Source organism: Aristolochia californica, unplaced genomic scaffold (genome assembly GCF_029961685.1).
Source record: "Aristolochia californica isolate CCGP_79_NKW_82.1479 unplaced genomic scaffold, dmAriCali1.0.hap1 SCAF_9, whole genome shotgun sequence".
Classification (NCBI taxonomy): domain Eukaryota; kingdom Viridiplantae; phylum Streptophyta; class Magnoliopsida; order Piperales; family Aristolochiaceae; genus Aristolochia; species Aristolochia californica.
In genome coordinates, this window is record NW_027182290.1 from 11,745,466 (window position 1) to 11,764,032 (window position 18,567).

General features: G+C 39.9%; 1 protein-coding gene across 3 annotated transcripts in view; it reads right to left on the minus strand.

Moving 5' to 3' along the window:
- Window positions 1–2,783: 2,783 nt before the first annotated feature.
- The window catches only part of LOC137940108 (nuclear pore complex protein NUP205), a 120,525-nt gene continuing 104,741 nt past the window's right edge, over window positions 2,784–18,567 (minus strand). Inside the window, exons 38-45 of one of the 3 annotated variants that reach the window (XM_068785032.1) lie at window positions 15,594–15,737; window positions 15,359–15,472; window positions 15,160–15,255; window positions 5,321–5,458; window positions 5,125–5,225; window positions 4,211–4,330; window positions 4,006–4,136; window positions 2,784–3,028 (exon numbers count right to left, since the gene is read on the minus strand). In XM_068785032.1, the coding sequence (XP_068641133.1) occupies window positions 2,934–3,028; window positions 4,006–4,136; window positions 4,211–4,330; window positions 5,125–5,225; window positions 5,321–5,458; window positions 15,160–15,255; window positions 15,359–15,472; window positions 15,594–15,737 (939 nt within the window). In that variant the 3' untranslated portion in view covers window positions 2,784–2,933. Of the gene's footprint in view, window positions 3,029–4,000; window positions 4,137–4,210; window positions 4,331–5,124; window positions 5,226–5,320; window positions 5,482–15,159; window positions 15,256–15,358; window positions 15,473–15,593; window positions 15,738–18,567 lie in introns of those variants that run through there. The other 2 variants (XM_068785033.1, XM_068785034.1) reach the window with 2 other exon arrangements.

Below are 18,567 nucleotides of genomic sequence, written 5' to 3' on the forward strand. Positions count from 1 at the left end.
GAGATCTCGAAATTGAATACCTAGTGAATACGGCCCCTTAATGATGTTGATAAACTCAAAGAGAGTCGAGTCCCATGCTAGAAGAATACCTCATGAGTGTCCAATAGCATCCACAACTTCCCACTTAATTAAGGGACACGACTAGAGCTCTTTTGCGATGGCATTAGTCATTTCTTGGCATTTGGTTTCTTGGAGGATTATTATAGAAGCCTTGAATTGAGCGAGGAAGCTTGATATCATGCCTCGCTTCCAAGCGGTGCCAATACATCTGACATTCCAAGAGAGGAGAATCATTTACTACCTCGGTTTTGTACTCCTGATGTGATTGTCTCCCGGTAACTGACCCTTGTAGACAACCCCCAATATGCTTGCCAATCTCATCATATTTTGCCATGTTTCTTCGTCATATGTATGACTTTGAACTTGGAAGGCCTTCACCAATTTCCACTTGCCTTCTTCTTCTTCTTCTTCTATTTTTGGTCATGATAGGCGGAGAGGGTGGAGTGGAGGGTATTTCTGGAATTGAGTTGGAAAAGTTCAAATTAGCGGCCTCCATGTGAGCGTTCAGAGTTTGGGTGGATTCCATCAGCCTCTCTGTTCTTATAGATTCAAAGTCCATATCAGGCTCAGTTCCCGAGAGAGTATTTGGATCCTTAGTTTGACTTGAGGAGCTATCTTCAAGATTGATATTAGAATCCTCCTTTCGTTTTTCTGTATTCCGGGATTTACTACCCTACTTGTATCTACCGAGCTCAACATACAGCGTGTCAAGGCCATTGGGATGGTCTTTCTGAGGGGAAGGGTATTTCTGGAAATGGGAATCAGGTAGCAGATCTTTGACACGTTCGGGAAAGGGTGAGAAAAAAGAGGTGGAGAAAAGAGAAAGGATATTTCTGGAATTTTCAAAATCAGCCATACCACTACTGGTATTAGAAGAACAGTCATAATCAGAGCACTGTTCAGGAGAAGCAAGGATGGACTGAATCTCATTCTGCGTACCCTACACACTCGAGGAGTGGGTAGGCTCAATTTCCGAGGCAAAATCTGGCTCGGAATTGCTTCTTGGTTCATCAAATTTGAAGTTGAAAGTAGGGTGTGGTTTTTAAAATTTCCGAAAGGGTACTGATCTAAAACGTTACTCCCATTTTCTTTTCCGGAAGTTGGGTCTGAGGTTAAAATATCTAGCTTTAAGAGCACTACCATACCTCCCGTCTTCCCAGATTGGAGAAACTGACTTGAATTAAAAATCTGACGCACCATCAGTATTTCTCGGGAGAGCACCCTCTGACGCACCGTTAGTGGTTCTCGGTATAGGGGTTACTGGCACATATCCCGTCTTCCCGGATGAGGAATCCGGATTTAAAATTGAAACTTTTGACGCACAGTCAGTGGGTCTCGGGATAGGGGGAATTCCGGTATAACTCCTCGCTAAGAAATTTTTTGAGTTTAGAGCTGAGTCAGGACTCGGGATTGGGGATGATTCACCTGAGTGGGAGGTATTCGGACTCATGTCTCCTGAGTTGACTCGTTCAGGGCTCTGATAGGCTGAGTCTGAGGTCGTGCTGCTTCTTCCTCGTGTCCGGCGACGTTCCAGTGGACACAGTATGCAGAGGTCCTCGAAAGATACCTCTATCCACACGAAATTTCCCCCGAAACAGAATTTTTGGAAACACTTCTCGCTCTTTATGAATTTGAAAAACATAACCAATTCCTTGTTAGGATACTATTGAAGACTATAATCGATCATCCCTTTTTACTATAATCAATTGTCATGAGACTTTTTCAAACAATTCCCATGTTTCAAAATGGACATTTAATTTTTTTAAACTATAATTAAGGGTCTTAATCACGTTGATATGCTATTGATACCTTGTATCACATACCCATCCTAACATGTATACATCACTTCCTATGACTTTGAACTTGGAATGCTAATATTATGAAAACATTTTGAACATAAAGTCTGACACTAAACTATGATAATTCAGTTTTATATTATATTTATTCTAATTATAAATTTTATTAGAAAATAATACATACCGTAAAGCATTTAATCTTAAGAGCACCCATTTTTTAATCTAACTATGGATTTGAATTGAAAAATAGACAGTTTAATTTCTTAATCTCCATTTAATTAACGTCATTATTCATTTGTTCATTTAAGTCTTTTCTTTCTTAGTATTATTAATTGTTAATTATAAAATAAAGATAATGTTACTGTAAATATAATTTAAAAATATTATTATTATAAATAGTATACCTTTTCGTAAAAACAAAAATATTGGATATAAAAAAATTTGGCTGGACTTAAATCCAACTTCATTTTCTTCAAATTATTATATATACACACATTTTACATAAAAAAAAATTTTCATTATTTTTGAAATTTTCTTTTTTATTAAGTAACGTTTATAACGTTAAAACTTCCTTCCTTATTTTTATATAATAATTGCAGTTGTTTGTATGTTGTTTTCACGAAGACCAATAGTTCGTGGTTCCCTAATATTTTGATACTTGATTGCAGCCCATACTACATATATCCTAGCGCAAAATTCACCTTGATTTAAGATTAATATCGAACATGATTAAGATAGTTGGATGACAGAAAAACACCCCAAACCTTAGCAAGCCTTCGTAAGATTGATAGACCCAAATCACACCTGCGAGGTGATATATTTTTCTTCTTTATATAAGAAGCGCCTGTAAGAAATGACTGACGAACGTGTCGCCCTTGGGCACCAACAGTTTTGTATAATGTGTCGAAAATATTTGGAAAATAAAAATAAAAATCATTGACTCATAAACTGAAGGCCAGACTTGTGGACCGCCGGAGCAACAGAGATTTTTGCTAAAAATATTGCCTGTACATTATACAATAGATGAGACCTGCGAGCTAGCTAGCTGGTTCAGGTTTTGATTTACTGAGAATACATTCACCTAAATCTCATGAAGACAATTTCCACACAGTCATTTCCTTGAGGGAGCTCAACAATCTCCTGAACATTTTTAAGCTGCGTCCTACTTTGTCCTGCAAAATAGTGGCACAAAACAGATTTCAGGAAACGAAAATCATAAAATACTGAACATTTTTTCTACTATTGTTTGGCATAGCATCACCGGTGGCATGATAATTTCGACTTTTATCAGGGCAACAAGGTTGGTGTATACACATCTTTCAAAACCAACTTAATAATACCGCCAATGTTGGAAACAATAACTATAACCCAACATAACTGACTAGAACTACTCTTCAGTTCAAATGATAGAAATTCTTCAGTAATTAAGTTAATGACATAGGAAAGGCTCCTAACAGCAACACAGCATACCTTCCAAAAAAACAAACCCAGGACATCCTCAGCAACTAGAGATTTTTCACCAAATTCCTAATTCTCTATAATTTCATATCTAAGCAATTTCTACAATTGGCACATTATTGCTAGGCTGCCCGTCTTCCAAGTCTTTTCAAATCACTTTTAATCTTCATAATTTTGACGCCTTTCCTTATTTCTAAAAAGTCCACCCAACATCATCAAGGCACATGCCTATATTAAAACTCCATAGAGTGCTTATTTATAAAGATGGAAATTATGGTTGGGCTATTGACAGATAATATAAAAATGTCTTTTTTAGTAGTAACCTTTAAAAAGAGGTTTCTATAAACTGGTTTTGTAGTTGAGAGGGTAACTTTGTGCCAATCAAGCTGCAGTCAGAACACTAATAATAAAGTACTCTATAAAAGAAGAAAACATATTAAAGTGGATTTCAAAATTCACTAAGAAAGGTTGCTTAGCAATTCTCATTTCCACACATCTCAGTATGTTTATAATTAAGGGTTGTTACTGAAAGGATCTTTACTTTTTATAAATACCAGGATAGATCGTCTACAGTCTAACTTGATAGCCTCTCTCCTTTCTTTTTTCCCTTGATCCCTCGAATTTATTCTCTCAATGAAGTAAATAAAAATGAAAATGATTTCAAGATAGTTTCTGGAAAGAAATACCACACTGAGTAATTCAAGTCTTTCCAAAGCAGAAAACAGCTTTGTGCACAAAAAGGAGAGATCTTCTCTTGAATCGGTCCTGGAACTGGGTAGTACGATCATTTTGGATGTGTCTCTGGATTCTGGAATGGCAGGACTGCAGAAAACAATTCCAATAGAGCAAACTAAAGTAGCAAATTCCACAAGACAAGCAATCCTAGAATGCCTTACCTCTCTTGAAAATGAACAACGAAAATGTTAAGCACATGCTCTGCAACTTGTAGCAATAGATGTATGAGTTGCTCTCTGTTCCCGGCAGTCTGACACATTCCAACCATTGCAATGTACCTCCTGTGACAGAAAGCACCCGTTTCCTTAAGAAGGCATCATCTTTGAAACACCCATGATCCTTGAAGCAAAATGTTAACGACAAGAGCACAACTTAGACCACAACATCCCAGGGAAACTGCTAGAAAGAATGTCTCATAATTCTCTCTTTTAGAACATAACTGACACATTTTTTGTTGAAAACTCACCAACAAATTCTGTGAATCAACGTATGATATTAATGTTTGAAGCTAATGTCTTTTTCCTTTTAAACATGATTGAGAACTCAATTATTGCAGTACCTTTTTGGAAAAATTTATTGCAGAAAAAAATAACAAAAATTCTGGCTAAAGTCAATTGACATCACCATATTGGAAACAATTCATCAGTGAAAATTGTGTGAAATAGAATATTGAGAAAAAAGACTTGACTTTAAAATCCAAACTATTTTCTCATAGTATGTTGAAATACATGTAAAAGGTATTTTGGTGATTTACTATGGTTGTATGTTCCTAGCAATTAGCTTGTGTGTTTCAACTTTCATTTCATTCTGAGTTGGAGCTAGGACTACGGGTATACATATAGAGGGGCATTATTGTAACTTGACATATCTTTATTTAAATGAATAATGGTAAGAGTCTCATTTTGAACATAACTAGTGCTCTATCACGCACTCTTCTCCACCATCTCTCTTGTTCTCTTCTCTTCTACCTTCTCTCTTTCCTTCTTTAATCTTATTAATTTCGACATTAACCTTTTTATTTTGAATTCTCATCATTCTCAAAAGAAACAAAAAAGAAGACGTGAAAGACTGTCACCTCTTACGGATGTTGTCAGATGGTAAGATACAGTCATGCAGCATGTACATGTTGATAATTTCATCAACCTCTTGTCTCGATAGTTCATTGATGTCTTCAATCTACAGATGTAATTAATGATCCATCAGACAACTGCAATCTAGAGCCATATCCACTACATGAATTAACAATAATAAAAATAAGCTTCAAATATCACCTTATTAAGAAGCAGGGATTTTTCTTCAGCGGCTTTCTCAAGAGCTATAGTTACAGAACCTAAAAGATAAACCAATGATATCAATGTGGGTTGCATAGCTTGTCCTGGTACTTCATGGTCACTGAGACCATCTGACACCTGTAATACCAGATCTGCGTTAACTGTATAGAACCAGAAGGAAATAAATAAACCAAAAAATTGTTACTGAAGACAAAAGCTGCAATGAAACTTACTAGCACAGATAATATTGAACACACGAATAAACTCACAGAAAAGATAGTCAACAATAAGAAAGAGGATTGATGAAAAAGAAAAGGAAAGAGAAGAGAAGAAAGATTGTCTAGAAGTTTGAGCGGCTGTCATACAGCACACTGCCTTTGTACCACTAAACACAAATATTTATGCATGTGATAGTCCCCCCTCAATATGGGGCATAAATATCACAAAGAACAAATGATACGCTACAATGTGCCTTTATAAAAATAGGAGTAACTAATCCGATTGATGATTTCTCATTAATGAAGTCATTGTCCAGTTCTATGTTTGGTTTTTCATGGAAGACGAATTGTTATGTGGTCAGCTACCTGATTGTGACACAAAGAAATGCATAGGGTTTCCAGGCGGGACTCTAGTAGAAATGAGGCATATGCATATGATGTAGTAGAGCATGGGCAACCTCAAGAAAGTGTCTATTTTTTCTTTCAACCATACCATTTTATTGCGTTGTGTAGACACAAGAAGTTTGGTGAATGAAGCCTTTACTACTGCAAAAGGATTGGAGGTCTACTAACAAAATGTCCTTGGCATTATCTGAGGAATAGTAACAAAAGAAATAGAGGCAAGAAACTGACAACAAGACGGGGATAACCGATGGATAGATAAAGAATTAGCAATAGGATAAGAAGTAGATAGTCGGATCAAAATATCATTGGCTGCTTCTTACTCGGTTACAGCTTATTACTTGGTGTACATCCTCCTTATTTATGGTTGGACTTGTTGAAAATTGTTTCATGTGTCCTTGTTATACTAAAAGGACCTTTATTATTTCCTTCTTATCAGCTGCTATATAATAGCAACTATGATATGTGCTATAAGCTCTTTACCGAGACTGCTATTGTGGTTGATTACCCTCGGTGGGTATTGTTTGATACAAAAATATTTTAAGGGTCCAGGTTGTTCAAGAATTCAGCACTATGATGGCTCTTAAAAACACTAAAGGCTACTTCAAAAGATAAAGCATATAATGGCTACTACTAGCAACAAGGCCTCACTAAACGAGGCTTCTCCTATTGCTGGTACTACTATACCAAGTATTGTGTTCAGCTACTTCTCCATCTTCGATTATTGATTTTGGGGCCTCTGAGCATTTGATAGGTAAAGGTACCCTCTCAAGTTCTATATCTTCGTGCTTGACTAACAGTTTGTTTCTATAGCAGATGGATCCCAAACTAAGATGCGTTGGGTGGGATCCACATTTGCTACACCTACCCTTCATTTGAAAGATGTCCTTTTTGTTCCTGAGTTGTCCTTAAATCTTTTATCCGTCAATCAACTAACAAAAAAAATTAATTATTCCACTACTTTTTCCCCTACTTCGTGTGTTCTTCAGAATCTGAAGACAAAACAGGTTATTGGTGGATTACTTGCTGCCATTGATGACTCAACAGCTCATGGCCGTGATAATGTAGCTGCTCCATCCCCTGAAGCATTGGCCGACACTACACCTGTGGAGTCTTCAAACCCCTCTGAGCTGAGTTCTACATCTTCACCTCCTATTTTTGGACCTCCGTTTGATACCCAATGGATTGCTCTTCAGAAAGAGCCTAGGGCTTGCACACGAGCATCTACCTCACACCCTATTGTTAATTCTTTATCTACCCATCGGTTATCTCCGTCTTTCTATCAGTTTCTTGCCTCTTTTTCTTTTGTTGCTATTCCTCACTCTTATCAGGAGGCCCTACAACATCCAGGATTGAAAGTAGGAATGGATGAAAAGATGACAACCCTTTATGAGAATCAGACATGGCGACTAGTTCCCCTACCATCTGAAAGAAAGTCAGTCGGTTGTAAATGGATATTCACTGTAAAATAGAATCTGAATGATTCCGTGGCCTACTTTAAAGCCCGACTAGTGGCTAAAGGCAATACTCAGTGTTATGGTATTGATTATGAAGAAACTTTTTCTCACGTTGCCAAACTCAACTTTGTACGTCTATTATTATCTCTTGTTGCTAACTCTAACTGGCCTATTTTTTCAACTAAATATGAAGAATGTCTTCCTTAATGTTGATATTAAGGAGGAAATTTATATGCAACAACCACTTGGATATGTGGAGTTGTTTCTAGTGTGTAGTTGGTATTTTTTTGGAAGAGTAGTCATGGCAGATGCTGGTGACATTGTTACTACTCCTAAGGTGTCAAATAGGTAAAACTCAAAGGATTCTCACACCATTCAGATTACCTCTACTAACTTGAATGGAGGGAATTACATGAACTAGACCTGGTCCATCAAGATATTTCAGAAAGCTAAAAGGAAATTGAAATATCTTAGGGAGAATCCCCTTTCGCTAGGAAAGATTGGGAGGTAAAAGATAGTCAGATCACGACCTAGCTATGAAATAACATGGGGTCATGGATGAGTAGCCAAGTTATGTGTTATACCACTTCAAAGGAGATATGGGAAACCTTGGAGTCATTATCTTTTCTCAAAAAATAACTTTTCTAGGGTATATGACCTATATAGCTAGTACTTTAGTATGTATTGTCGTGACAAGACGACTGGATGTTGTATAGAGATGCGAGGTGTGTTCCAAGAGATTAGTGTTTTTCATCCTTCACTATAAATATTACTAGGCTAAGTAAAGAGAAGGGTCAAATTCAAGTTGCCCGGTTTTTAGATGGTTTAAGGCTAGAATATGATGTGCTATACGTGGTCAAATTCTTGTTGATGATGATATGGCCATACTAGAAAAGACGTTCAATCAAGTACTTAGGGCAAAAGAGGCTATAAAGAATGGAAAAAGAACAAAAGGACTTGATGCAACTGCCCTTAATATCCCACCTAACCTTCCTAGGCTTGTGTTACGGTCCCGGATCTGACACAAGAATTCATTGGGAGGATCTTGGATCTGCCACGGGTTACTGGTCTGCCATGCATTACTGTAGGGATAGTTGGAAGACATGGGGAAGACGAAGATCAATGGAGGAATACGTGGGTTTTTGAGGAAAACCCTAACCTCGAGATCAAGAAGGTGATCTCAAGCCTGTTTACGCTAGATTTAACCTAATTCTCAATGTTTGTCCTTCTCATTACTCTTACCCCTTAAATAGGGTTCACCCTGTTAGAGTTTAATAAAATATTACAAAAATATCCCTATGAATAAAATATTCCAAAAATATCCCTATGAATACATAATTCCCAAAATACCCCTGTCACCTAAAACTGAAATAAAATAAAGTAAATTAAAGAAAACAACTAAAATAATAATGTTATTGCGTGCATAACATTACATCCCCCGGAAGAACAAGCTTATCCTCAAACTCGGAAGTAGGGTCTGTATGCCGACGTCTCCACCTGTGCCCAAGTAGCATCCGTGATCGCTATGTTCGCTCCCTCGGCGCCCCAACGCGAGAGCATTCCACCCAAGGATTTTTTTTTTTTTTTTTTTTTACGGTTGACTGTAGGGATGTGTGCCGAATGTCGCTACATCTCCCCAAACAACAGCTCTGCCCTTCCGCAATCCTAGACTGGTGTGAAACAGCCCCTCACGGCGGCCCCCATTGGCCAGGTTGCATGGCCTACCCTTTGCCAGCCTGGCAGCAACAACATCAGGACCAACCCCCTGGGATGGAGAAGACTCAGCAGCACTGACCCCCTCCAGTTGTTGCACCCGGAAACACTTAAGAGGTCTGAAACCATCATGTGTGTCACCCCTTGGCCTAGCCTCTTCCACTGTTATTTTGTAGCCATTTATATCTGAACCGTTGAGTTCCAAGGCCTGAGAGAAACCGCGTTGAGTTCCAAGGCCTGAGAGAAACCGCCATCACCGCTGAAGTCCATGTAAGCAAGCCCCTTAGAAGCACTAGTAGCCATGAAAGATGGCAGAAACATCCATGCGTCAGTTTCCTTAGTTGCACATATGACATCAACCTGCCCATTGTATATACTCACATTTACTCCTTTTGATAAGAGCTCAACAACCTGCCCATTGTATATAGTCACAGTCGGTGCTGCCCTATCGGGTCTCTGAGGAAATACTGCTCCAGCACGCAACAGCTCCTATATGCAGCATAATATTGTGGATATCTTGCCCTGGCACCACCAAAAGCCTCTTGCCATGTATCTACTAGGACCACTATTTTCTCCTTGACATGATAATCAGGCTTTTGTTTCACAATCCTCACCATCTCGTGCAGAACATCTTTCTCAGCAACATGCATATGAACTATGTCTCCACCCAACAGAATCTGTGGAGGGTGATGGCCTTGACCATCCCCAGCAAGAAGAACAGGAAAACCTGCTGTTGAGGCAGCTCTTCTGACAGCACCACTGGCAAAGTGCATCATGGCAATTATATCAGCATATCCTTCGACCTTGTCTATGGTAGCTTCAAACGGTTCTCCTTCTGGTGCTGTAGAAAATTGCCGAGTCAGATCTGTTGTCACAATTTCAACCCATGATATCACCTCAAGAATAGAACAAACCGGCAAACCTTCACCATATACAACATCATCGCTGCATTCTAACTCAACAAAAAGATTGCCAAATGCAATTGTAGGTTCTGCTGCTGGTTTGACATCTTCAACAGAACTAGACTTTATTTTTGCAGACTCAACTGAGGCACTACTACTAGCAGCAACATGCAGCCCTGATTCCTCGTTCTCCGCATGCCCAACAGTAGGTTGAGCTCGAATAGCATAATCAATGAACAAGCATGCATTCCTATCAACATATACAACACTCTTGAATACTTCCGCATTCCCAAAGGTCACTCGAATAGCATAATCAATGAACACGCATGCATTCCTATCAACATATACAGCACTCCTGCATACTTCTGCATTCTCATAGGTCACAAATCCAACACATTTGGATTTCCCATCCCCTTCTCCCATTAGTGCAGTGCATGTAATGTTTCCACACCCACCAAATAGTTTCTTCCATTCCGAAACAGCCACACTGCTGCTGTATTCATTCACCACAATAGAAGTCATCCCATTCTGTTCTGCAATCCCAGCAAGTGTGCTTTGCTGGTCTGGGGCATTGTTGTATATGTTTAAAGCCGTTTCAAGCAACTTGAGTGCCTATGCAGGCTCATGCATAGACTCAGAGATGGCAGAAACATCAGGTAGACCACTTCCAATGTAAAAGATGTCATTCTAGAATTGTAAAAGAAGTCACAAGCTGCAGCAACCAAGCCAGCCCCGAGAGAAAAAAACATACGCCTACAGAATGTTTTCACAGCGTGAGAATCATGGAGCATAATGATGAAATTGGTGAGGGCACCCCCACTCGCAGCTCCCCACCCTAAGCCAAGGGACAGAATGGCAGATGGTGCAGACCAAGACCCATCCAACCTTCGAGCAACCACCAACCCTGAACCCTTGTTGTAGGTAAGAACCACCCCTGCTGTTGCAACTGTTAAAATTGCCAGCCCTTTAGCACCTTGGAACACTGCCAGAGGTATAGATCTCTCTGGATATAACCTAGCAACCTGACAATAACGCCATAAAGTAATGGGTGACTTGTATATCTCCTGTTCCATAGATAAACCTATGGGCCTATTTATCCATCCTCTCATACATGTCCAATCAGTCACCCCATGCTTTGCAACGATACGCCAAGCCCAACAGAGTGTCCGCAATCCCTGTTGAGCATACTGATCCACAGCCTCGACAAATACCCTTATTTGTGGCCCAGATGATGCACAAGGAAGAATTGTCTCATCTGCCCCTTTAGACAAAAGGAGAATCTTTCCATTCTGGCAGTCCTTGACGACAACTGACATCCTTTTCCTATCTGAAGGAAACGCTAGATTATCCAATAACTCATATTGAATAATTGACCCAATGAGTGTCACTTCAAGAAAATTTCCATTTTTGTTGATGAGAACCATCTGCAAGCAAGCAGCAGCATTAACAAGGGCTTCCTCATCCTGGGACCGAGCCTTGTAAATTATAGCTCCACTATTGCTTTTAAGTGGAATAACTGTGTTGCATATTGCCATAACTGTGACAAATCTGACGATCTCAGGATCATAGGTAGCAACAGCATTAAGCAGTTCTGCATCGTTTATGGCATCTCCAACTTCATTTCCATAGAATTTTCCATTTATACAGCATCTGTGGAAGATCATTCTATTTTCTGTGAGGGTCCCTGTCTGATCAGTCAAAATGTACACCACTTGTCCCAAATCCTCACTGATTGCTGTATTTGCAGCATGGGAATGGGTGTTGGTGTCCGTATCATACATCTCATCATCCCAGGCTATAAATTTTGCACATAAACTCGTCACAAAATCGAGAGAAACCTTGATAGAAATTGGAATCATGATTGAACACAGCAACTCAAACCGAAGAGGTATGACTAGTAATTCATACCATGGCCCTTCCTCGGGATATAGAACATACCATTGCTGTCTAGCCTGCTGTGCAGAAACAAGAAATCGAACAACATGACTTTGAGGCATTCTGTCGAACAACTCCCCAGCATTCGGAGCTCCCATGAAGCTTGGAAATTTAAGTTCAGAGGGACAGAAAATTTGGTGGCGTTGCAAAGGCTTACCCCAAATGACGGTGAAGTGGGTTCCCCGCGGAACTGCCGAGAGATGGAATGGGAGGGGTAGGCGGTGGCCGGAAGTTAAATCCCACCGGACTTGTTTCTATCAGCGCCGACGTAGCCTCCTCCGGGTTCAGTGGTGAAGAGCAGCCGTTTGCCACCTGGGGATTTTCTAAGACAGAGGGCTCTCGGAAACACACCGTCGGAAGAAGCACCGGAAGACACTCTGCTGGCCGTGAGGAGGGGTTTTGGGAGGTCGAACCCCCACCCTTCATCACCGACGCGGAGGGGGCATAATACCCTTCCGAGATCCTAAAAACAGAGGTCCCGCCGGCTGATTGCGGAAATGTTGAGGCCGAAAACGATGCCTTTTTGCTCGTCTAAAACAGCGCCCGCCACTTCTATAGGGACTTCGGCCAGTAACGAAGGCAAATTTTTTTATTTTGCCGGCCATTGGTCATTATGTCCGTCCAAGATAGCTTCTCGAGCGACTGCTTCTCGTTGCTCCGTCGAAAGAAAATACTTCACCCAGGAGGCACGCCATTTCTGTATTCTTTCCGCTCCAATACCTGCTGCAGCCATTTCTCTGATTTGTCTGTGCATCGCCATCACTTCGTCTTCTTGGCTCATCGTGTTCCCGCTCTGATACCAGGTGTTACGGTCCCGGATCTAACACAAGGATTCGTTGGGAGGATCTTGGATCTACCATGCATTACTGTAGGGATAGTTGGAAGACATGGGGAAGACGAAGATCAATGGAGGAATACGTGGGTTTTTGAGGAAAACCCTAACCTCGAGATCGAAAACCCTAACCTCGAGATCAAGAAGGTGATCTCAAGCCTGTTTACGCTAGATTTAACCTAATTCTCAATGCTTGTCCTTCTCATTACTCTTACCCCTTAAATAGGGTTCACCCTATTAGGGTTTAATAAAATATTACAAAAATATCCCTATGAATAAAATATTCCAAAAATATCCCTATGAATACATAATTCCAAAAATACCCATGTCACCTAAAACTGAAATAAAATAAAGTAAATTCAAGAAAACAACTAAAATAATAATGTTATTGCGTGCATAACAGCTTGAGTCTTTTAGAGGGCAAATGAGGTAGTAGAGGAAGGGGGTGCAATCATGACAATGGTGGCAGAGGTTATGATGGAGAAGATAGAAAGTGTATTCACTGAGGAAGGACCAACAATTTATTTGATAAGTATTGAGACAAGTTCAGGAAGCCCAAATTCTAGTATTTCTATTAAAGGGGCTGATGTAAGTAGTGAGGTAGGATCCTCCAATAGCACTCAAGATACTCTTTAAAAGATTCTTCAGCCGTTAGGTCAGCATGCCTTGACCACTACTCTTGCATCTTCAGCTCTTCGACTCTTGCCCTACAACCAATACCTCTCTAGCAACTTCAATATGTTTGCACTCCATCTATTAACTCGGATAATTGATTCTAGAGCATCTTCTTATACGTCAGGTATGTCTTTGGTGTTTTCTACTTTGTCACCATCCCCATCCTATAAGTCAATTACTATAGTAGACGGGTCTTCTTTGTCCACTCATGGTGAGGGGATTGGGCAAGCTTCCGCTCATCTCTCGTTATTGCTTGTATCGTATGTTCCCAATTTCCAATCAATTTGATGTTTGTTAGTAAACTTACAAGTCTTTGAAATGTTCAATAATGTTCTCTCCTTTTCATTGCATCTTTCAAGATTTGCAAATGAGGATGATTGGTTTAGGGCAAGAGAAAGATGGGGATTACTATTTGCATGTGACTCCTACACACAGATTCAGCTACATTAATACCTATGACATCTACATTTGGGATATCCATAAGCAAAGAAGCTACATCAGATAATTCGTTGCCTATCAATCTTTCTTTTGATTGTCAATTGTGTCAACTTGGGAAGCACCATAGCAGTTCTTTTCCTACAAGTCATAATCAGAGTCAAGAGTCTTTTTCATTTAGTTCATTTTGATGTATGGGGCCCATGTTGGGTCCCTAATTCTTTTCTCTTTATGTATTTCTTAACTTTAGTCAAGTTACTTGGGTGTACCTCCTGAGGGAAAGGCCAAAGCAACACCCTTATGGTGATGATTCAATTGATATGTTCTTTCTCTATTTTCACCATGAAAGTATGTTTCAAAATGTCGACTTCAACCTGGAAGGATTTTAGGATAAGCCTTCACTTGTGCCTGACCGAATTGTTGGCCATTTGAGGCATCTTCATCAAAGACGAAATCAAACTAGATTGTAGACTGCTATCCCCAAGGGAACTGAATCACCTCCCTTCTACCTCTCTCCTCCATTTCAATAATATATCTCCAAATTTCTTCAAAGACACATTGAAAAGTATCTCGGATTTCCTTGAGGCAATCACTCAATTTATCAACATCTAAACTCTGTCAACCCTCGAGTGGACAATAATGCAGGCAATGGTTCTTCTCTCCCTATTTTCAAATACTGACAAACTTGGATGCTTTGTCTCCTTTGGATACAGAATCGCTATATCGTAGAGTATAGGTCCGTCTTGTCTGACTATCTTTTGAACTTGAGTAATGGTTCCTTCAAGAGCAATGAAAGGAATATGACTAAAACTCATCCATAGAGTTTTTATCATCACTTTCACATAATTCATTTCTCCATTGCATGATTACATCCAAAAACGCCCACTGATCACCAAGGAGAAAGAAGAATGTATTTCTCTAGTTGTGCTGATGTGCTCGCCCTTTGTTGTTCAAATCTTTAACTCCATCAATACTCTTACCACAAAGGAAAAATTACCATTCCCCTAGCGAACAACTCCCCCAATTTCTTCCAGTACAATTTCTTGTTCATACAAATTTAGTTATCTTTTTCTTTTTTCTTTTTACTTGTATTTTTTTATGGCTTCTCAAATTTTCCCTTGAGACTTGAGAGCCTCCAAGGAGGAAGAGGTCTCAAAGAAAATAAAGTAGAAAGTAAAAACCATAAACTGAAAAAAATTGTACTGCAATTGAGAGGATATCGAATAAAAAAACAAACACATAAATAGATAAAGGATATAGCTTCACATACCTGCAACCTTAGCCTTTTTTTCGTGACCAGAAAATAAAGATAGGAGCTCAAACTAAAATACAGCCAAAACACGGACAACTCTGATTTCTTCTGATACTGTTCATCCCACAATAACCACAAACACTTAAGAACAAGATTATTCCGTGGAATCCAATTTCCTCCCCACCAAATAAAAGTTTACAAAAATATACAGGCCTACCTCATGAGATCCACCAAAATGAAGTGACTCCACATCGAGATGAAATAGAGAATTCATCAGCCCAAAAAGCCCTTGAATTAAACCATAGTCATCATTCTCTTCATAAGGCCAAACCTATACGGAAAATTTATATCCATAAAAATCAATTCATCAGGAATTTCGAAATAAATTTGAAGTAGAAGTATAGTTTCAAAAGCAGATAAGAAGACTCACAAGTGAAATCAATTGATTGTACCTTGTTTAGGATAGCTACAGCAAGATTGATTTGTTCCAAAGTCAATTCATCACTTTCAGATATCTCCACTCTAAGAATTTGGGCAAAGAGAGACTGATGCCCCTTGATGAAATCAATAGTCTGACGAACAACTTTATTGCTAACCTGCTCAAAAGTGCAACCATGAAGTATGAAAAGTTCATACTCAACACCAAAATAGAATCGAAGAATACAATCTAGCTAGGCTGAACATTTTCTTTGACCTTCTCATTGCTGTCTAATGTTAGAAAATAAAAAGAGTCCTTAGGGTAGTTGGTAGATTCTCACTCATTTAATGCAAGGGGAAGAGGGCATTTCAGTCAGTATATAAAGTTTTGACTTAAAGTGAAAAATAAAAGAAGTTAGGGGTCAATTTCTGACCCCTAATGAAACTGCCCCATCAGCAGCTCTTCCTTTCTCTCTCTCCATAATCTACCCTCAGGTTGATAATTTCAAAGGCTGTATTCAATCCTTTATGGTGAACTACTGCCCCTTCCTGGGTTAAAGATTGCCATTTCTGCTTCCCTCCTTCCTGCACAGACTTAGAGGACTTCTAATTGAGTCACTTGGCTACTGATTCACCCTATCTATGTTACTCACACGATTTTCTGTAGCTGGTGATGTTATTTACTTTTTTGGGGGGTAATTTACCTCTGTTTTTGGAGACCCTAATTGCTATTTTCCTGCACAAGAGAAGTTGTTTGATGTCTTTGCTGTTTCAGGGAAGTTAATTTGATCTCTGTTTGCTGTTACTGTACTGAAATTGTTGTTTTTTAGAACATTAGCGTTAATTGTTTGTTGTCTAAAGCCTGTTTTTGAAATCTGTAGAGGATGGCTGATCATGTAAGTGCTCCCTGGAGTGTTTTAGTGACTAGTTAGATATTGGCAATTTTGTAGGTCATGTAAGATGGCTGATCATGGTGTACTGACTCCTGCCTGTACTTCTGAGAGTTCTAATACCAAGGACTCATCAGCCATCCAAATAACCAGTGTGAAGTTGAAAGGAGTTAAATTTTAATTTTTTTTAAAATGGTTATAATATTAATTCAAGAGAGAAAAAGATACATTAAGGGAGATCTGCCCTTACAACAAGGGATTGAAAGGAGGGACCCAATTTAGCACAAGAATCTGCAACCAAATTGGCTGATCTGAGAACATGGGACTAGGTACAAGGAATCAAGGATACAAGATCTATAATGTCAAGATAAATCTGCCAATGATGCGAGGATGGGAAGGTGGAGGAGGAGCATCAACAGATGACGACAGGAGAATCTCCTTCCAACAATGAGCAGCCTGCTGAAATGATCATGAAAGATATGAAGTCCGTTAAGGAGACCAGATAGCTCAGTTGTAGTCGAATCAGCAATGACAAGAGGGCCCGAGTAGGAAATAATCGCGGTATCACTAGCATTGAAAATCGCTCTACCAAAGCCCACCAAGCTAGAACATCCGAGAGCGCACCCATCAAAGTTGAGCTTGAAGTGGCCAACTGGGGGGAAGGGGGAGTAGACATCTAAGCAATCAACTTCTAGATAGTGCGGAGAGTTGCTGAAATTCCTTTCGAGAGTGCATCCAGGCAGAAATGAGAGCAGTGGCAGTACAAGAAACCTCAGTTGCCAAGTGATAAATGACGCTCAAGTCTCTCAATTACAGGGGCCAAAGCCCTTTCCACAGCCTGCAGTCGATAAGGGGGAGCCCAAGATAAGCAAAGGGAAGAGTCATAATCGAGCAACCCAAAGTATCAGCCATAATCTGTAATAGGGGTCAATATGAATTCCCATAATTGTTGTCTTGCTCCAATTAATCTCAGCCTAGAGGTGATCTCAAAAAGGCCAAGGAGAACCTTGATATTGTGGATTTGGTCGAGAGTGTCAATGTCAAAGAAAATAGTGTCATCTGCAAATTGGAGAAGCGGGATGTCAAAGGTACTTTGATCCGAAATGGCATCAAGTCATCCAAAGCTGCGGGCTGAGTAGAACATAAAGGATAGTTACTCGACAATAATATTGAAGAGTAATGAGGAGAGGGGATCTCCCTACCGGATGCCACGGGATCCATGGAAGTAGCCACATACAATGCCATTAAGTAGTAAAGAGTAAGAGGCTGATGAAATGCAGCCACAGATCCAAAATCTCCACCTGTCCCAAAAACCAATACACTGCATGACATTGTCGATGAGAGTCCAATTCACGCTTTCCAATTCCCCGTTTGGAAAGGTGGTCAATAATCTCATGGGCAGCTATGCCAGGACGAGCAATTATCTTGTATGGGCTGGATACAAGACTAATCAGATTGAAATCGCATGGATGTTCGACATTTGCTTTTTTCAGAACAAGAGCAACGAGGGAAGCACCAATGCTTCTGAAAGTGATACCCCGATCATAGGGACTGCAGACCATAGAGAGAATATCCATCTTCAAAGTAGGCCAACATGATCTGTAGAATTCACCATTATAACCATCGGGGCCCGGGGCATTATCTCAGGGGAGGCCCAAAATGGCGTCCTCAATCTCAAAGTCCAAGAAGGGAAGTCCAATGAAGGCCGCCATCACTGGGGAGATTGTGAAGAATTGAAGATGTGGGAGATGAGGGCGGTAGATGCATTCTTTTCTATACAAGTCTATGAAAAAACTACGGAAGGCATCAATAAAAAAGGCCCTATCCGAGATGACTTCATTGTAGATAGACATAGAAGTCACCTAGTTAGTCCTCCGATGAGCCGAGGTGATGGCATGAAAATTTTTTGTGTTGGTATCACCCTCAGCAAGCCACTTAAACCGGGCCCGCTACTTCCATTGCACCCGCTTAGTATGGATAATAGATTGAAGTTTATTTTGAAGATCAACACGTAGAGAGAATTCTGAGTAAGAAGGACACCTTTGCTCTTCAATCAAGTCAAGGCCGACAATCTGAGACTGGAGGGAAGACTTATTGGTAGTGGCAGAAAGACAACATT